The following is a 4,757-nucleotide window of genomic DNA, read 5'->3' as shown; positions in this document are numbered from 1 at the left end:
GAAAGGGAAGTGAAGTAGAATCAGTATATAGGATTCCCTGTTGCAGGAAGGCATCTGTGTGCCCTGATATTACTGGGACATTAATATCAAAGTGATAGTCATCACTTGCCTGATAATGTGGTCAAGATTATTTTAATTTAGTTAAATGCCTTAACTAAATTAATAACAAGGCATTTTATATAAATAAACGCACAGATATACATGAAAACCAGGCAATTTATTGTAAAATTCAATTCACAAAACTTATTTAAATCATTCAAGACACATGTCCTTATCTTCATTCAAACATGATAAACACATTGTTACCCTCTTTAGGTCTACACAAATTAAAACATTTCTTGTGTTATTCAATTCTTCAATTATTTGTTAATAATCTCTCTCCTATTCAGATAAGAGTATTTGTTTAGTATTTTCTTCTCTGTAATTTATCAAACATTTGTATGTATTTGTTGTGAAATAAGATAACCTTTAACACCTATAACTTCTATGAGAAGTTATTGGATATAGTTTTCACTGTCCTTCTAAGGGCATGTTTTACATCTTTGTTCCTCAAGCTGTAGATCAAGGGATTCAGCATAGGGATAATTAGGGTATAAAAGATAGAAGCCACTTTATCAGTGTTGAATGAGTGACTGGACTTGGGTTGCACATACATAAATATCAAGGTTCCATAGAAGACAGTAACCACTGTCAGGTGAGACCCACAGGTGGAGAAAGCTTTCTGCCTGCCCTGTGCTGAATTCATCTTGAGAATAGCTCTGATAATAAGAAGATAGGAAACAAGGATGACCAGAAGAGAGGAAATCAAGTTAATAGCAGATAAAGTTAAAATTATCATTCCAATTTCATCTGTATTTGAGCAGAGCAGAGATGTCAAGGGCAGGCCATCACAGTAGAAATGATGGATGACATTGTAGCCACAGAAAGATGAAGAGAAAATTTTTATAGTGACTATGAGAGAAACAAATAAACTGTAAAAATATGGGACTGCCACCAGTACCCAGCAAATAATTTGTGACATGATAACATTGTAGAGCAGAGGGTTACAGATGGCTACATAGCGGTCATAGGACATCACTGATAGAATAAAAAGTTCACAAGCAATGAATAGAAGAAAGAAAGCTAATTGTGTAGCACAAAAATGAAATGATATTGTATTTTGATTGATGACAAAATTTGCTAACATTTTTGGTCCAATAGCAGTTGAATAACCAAGATCTGTGATAGCAAGGTGTCTGAGAAAAAAGTACATTGGTGTTTTCAGCCTGGAATCCACGAGGGTTAGGATGATCATGCCCAAGTTGCCCACCAGTGATATTAGATAGATGATGAGGAAAAGTACAAACAATGGTGCCTGTAGATTGGGGTTGTCAGTAATGCCCATCAGGATGAATTCTGTCACCACTGTGAGGTTTTGACTCTCCATCCGTGTTCATTAGAATATCTGTTATGAATACAAATATAACACAGCCAACAGATTTTAAATATTATCATTTTATGGATTTTTATCATTCAAGCTATGATGTGTGCAAGCATTTCAATTTAATTTTTGAAAATTAATCTATTTGTAAAAAAAGATGTACATACACTCTTATGCACATCTATACAGTTATATTCAATCATGTGACTTGCAATAAACAAAGACATAGACATGACTCTTTGGTTCTCAACCAATGAAAGTTTTAAGCATAGAATTACAAAATTCTTTCCAACAATATTTGGTTTTCCCAACAGGGAGGTGAACTGCCAGAAACATCTCCCTATATCACATATATAGCACAGGCAACTTCCAGCCTCAAACTCTGTTATTTCATTATACAGGAATGTTTCTAGACAGACAGATGTATATGCATAGATGAATATGTATGCACACCTCCCACATATATGTAAAATAAAATATTTAGATGGTAGATAGACAGATTTATACAACATTGATATCATTTTTAACCTTTGCTTGTATTTCTGAAATGATCACTATTTCATTGTGATATTTAATGATTGCATATTTGTAATAACATGTAAGGTACATGCTAATAATAATACACACATCTACTGATTTTTTTAAATGCACTTAACTCTAGTTACATGTGCAGATCTAGAGAATCTTAATGCATACTGATATACCACCCGGAGTTATTAATAATAATCCATAATAGTCAGATGCAATCTCACTCTGAATTATCTTTATTTGAATTAAACAAAGGGCTTGTAAATAAGAGTATCAGCATAACCCTCTTACACTATTATCAATAATATAAAACAGTTCCTTTGGGAAAATAAGTTATTATGTATAAAATAATTTTGGAGTATATAATACCAAGAGAACTCTTGATGCCCCTTTAAAAACCTGAAGTAGAAGTAAGTGAGTGAACCAAGGAGGCTATTCTCTTTGTCTAAAGTCTAAGAGATGATGAACACATAGATTTCAGTCACTAGTTACATTAAATTACCTGAAATATTTTTCTTTGTATATCTGGCTGTGCACATCCTAAAGGAAGGAGTCTTTATTTTTTGGTGTGATCTGTAAAGATGAACAAATTGGAAGTTGGTCATGACAAACTGGGTACACACAAGCTATATTAGTCTATAGTTCTAACAGCCCAGAGGAAATAATAGGTTTGCTCTTTGATAGAACTTTTTATCACATTATTGTGTTAATAAATTTTAAGTGAGTGTCTTTCATAAAAATAATCTTTTCCAGAAAACACTTTTTATCATAACATAATTTATGTTATTATTACAAGACATATTAAAAGCATCACCTTGGAGTCTAGAAAATATGAAGAAATGAGCAATAATTTAAGAGAATTTATTAAATTGACTTCTGACCAAACGGACAAAAGCCACTTTTGAACAATTACACAATAATATAACTCTTAATAATAAAATTTCTAAGGATTGTTGCCAAGTGTTGTGACAGCTGTTTAATGTTTGATACCATATAAAACATGAATTGTGGTATAGATACAAAAAGTACAATTAAAGTGCAGTACAGTGCCGATTGCACAGATGTATGTGGGGACAGAAAATCTTTCTGTATGGTTAGTTCTCAGTAACAGCTTCCAAACATGAAATAGAATACCATGCAATGAATTTCTATACTGTGAGAAAGCTTGCCTGAATATTTCCAATGAGCCAGAGAAAATCACAGGGGGAGAACAATTATAACTTTTGAAAAATACATGTGAATAATCTTAGTAGAAATTGTTGTCTCTGAAAAGATGGCAGTGAAATCCCCCATCTGTTATTGTAAAAGTGACTATCTATAAGTTGTCCTTAAATCATTTAAAGATTACTTTTAAAGTTTAGCTACCTGGTAGTTACCTTTTCACCATTATATACTTCATATATTAAACATGCAAAAATATCAACTATAACAACATTACTCATACCACTCAATGGCAGTTTGATTTATAATGATAAATAGGTAAATAATTAAATACACTGACTTTCAATTTTTTTGTAATTAAAAAAAAGACAAAAGTTTTCCTCTGTATACTTCTAGGGCTCAGCGTAAAGAAAAAAAAAACATTAGTTTTACAAATAGCTCATTATGTTCACTGAATGCTTGCATGTTATTTTTGGAAACTATAATCTCTGAAAAATTAAGAATATTTATTAGAAAAGGAAAAATAATAAATATATAATTAGATATCTCAATTCTCAAGCAATGGTTTTCACACAAAGTGAGATTAAAAACTCCAGTTTCTTTATCAAAGAATCAGAAAATGGGTCAGAGAAATCTGTCCTCACATAAAACCGCTGAGAGTGGAGGCCCTAGTGGGAGCCTGAGGACACATGGATGGAAGGGGAGAACTGACTTAGGTACTTGTCCTCTAATCTGTGCATGTATGTATAAGCATGTAAAAATACGGCAAAAATTTTAATGAATCCAAAAATAAACACATCTACAACTATTCCTTAAAAAGATTTCTTATTAAAGTTTTAGTATTTTTAGGTTAGGTTAAGAAAGTGGGTTTTCTTTGATGTTTTCATACATGTATATCATATGTGACATACATGGATATATGCTATCATGCATTGTTTTTATTCTCTCTTTCTCTCCTCTCTCTTTCTGTCTCTGTCTCAATCTCTCTTCTGTCATTCTCTGGATATTTCTTTTCATTACCCTAGATGCTCCACCATGCTGGGTTTAGGATTTTGTACATGTTCCTTAATAGGTCTAGTGCCAAATATAACTCAATATTAGAAAGACAACATAATGACACTCTTAACATTTGTGTTTTCAAATTCTTTTCTGTAAATAAACTTCATGTCATTTTATTTACTGTCAATCTCTTCTCATCTGGGCCCTTCACTAGTTATAAAATTTAATGCGTTTGTGTGTGTGTGTGTGTGTGTGTGTGTGTGTGTGTGTGTGTGTGTTAGAGAGAGAGGAGGAAAGGTAGAGTGTGAGTGTGAGTGATTGAGTGAGTGAGAGATATATTTATTAAGAATAAAATTTCTTAAAATATGTCTGAGTATACTTCAAAGTTGATTAATAGTACTTGCCCTCTCAACCTCAGTAAATATGTGTGGAAACAAAACATGAAATAGAGAAATGAAGGGATTCTATGCCTGCTCAGACATCATGGAGTATTGGAAAGAATAGACAATGAATTAGAAATCAGCATCTCCAAATGGTGTGATCTTAGCAAAAGATGCTACATTTCCATATGCTGAAACTTCAAGTTTCTACCTGACACTTTGTTACCTGTTGTAAAACTCCTGTCTTCATTTCCTACTGTGGTTCTCAG

The 4,757-nt window shown here is 32.5% G+C and overlaps 1 protein-coding gene across 1 annotated transcript; it reads right to left on the bottom strand.

Annotated features, from left to right (window-relative positions):
- Window positions 1-484: 484 nt before the first annotated feature.
- Window positions 485-1,426, bottom strand: LOC100772075 (olfactory receptor 8K3). Its single transcript, XM_027421187.1, has one exon. It carries the CDS (start codon window positions 1,424-1,426, stop codon window positions 485-487), a length of 942 nt encoding a protein of 313 aa, XP_027276988.1.
- Window positions 1,427-4,757: the final 3,331 nt, after the last annotated feature.

This window comes from Cricetulus griseus, chromosome 6 (assembly GCF_003668045.3).
Source record: "Cricetulus griseus strain 17A/GY chromosome 6, alternate assembly CriGri-PICRH-1.0, whole genome shotgun sequence".
In the NCBI taxonomy this organism is placed as follows: domain Eukaryota; kingdom Metazoa; phylum Chordata; class Mammalia; order Rodentia; family Cricetidae; genus Cricetulus; species Cricetulus griseus.
This window is presented reverse-complemented; position numbering and strand designations above follow the sequence as displayed.

Bases quoted from the DNA above. Each gene is read 5' to 3' on its own strand.
- LOC100772075 (XM_027421187.1), bottom strand. From the start codon at position 1,426: ATGGAGAGTCAAAACCTCACAGTGGTGACAGAATTCATCCTGATGGGC.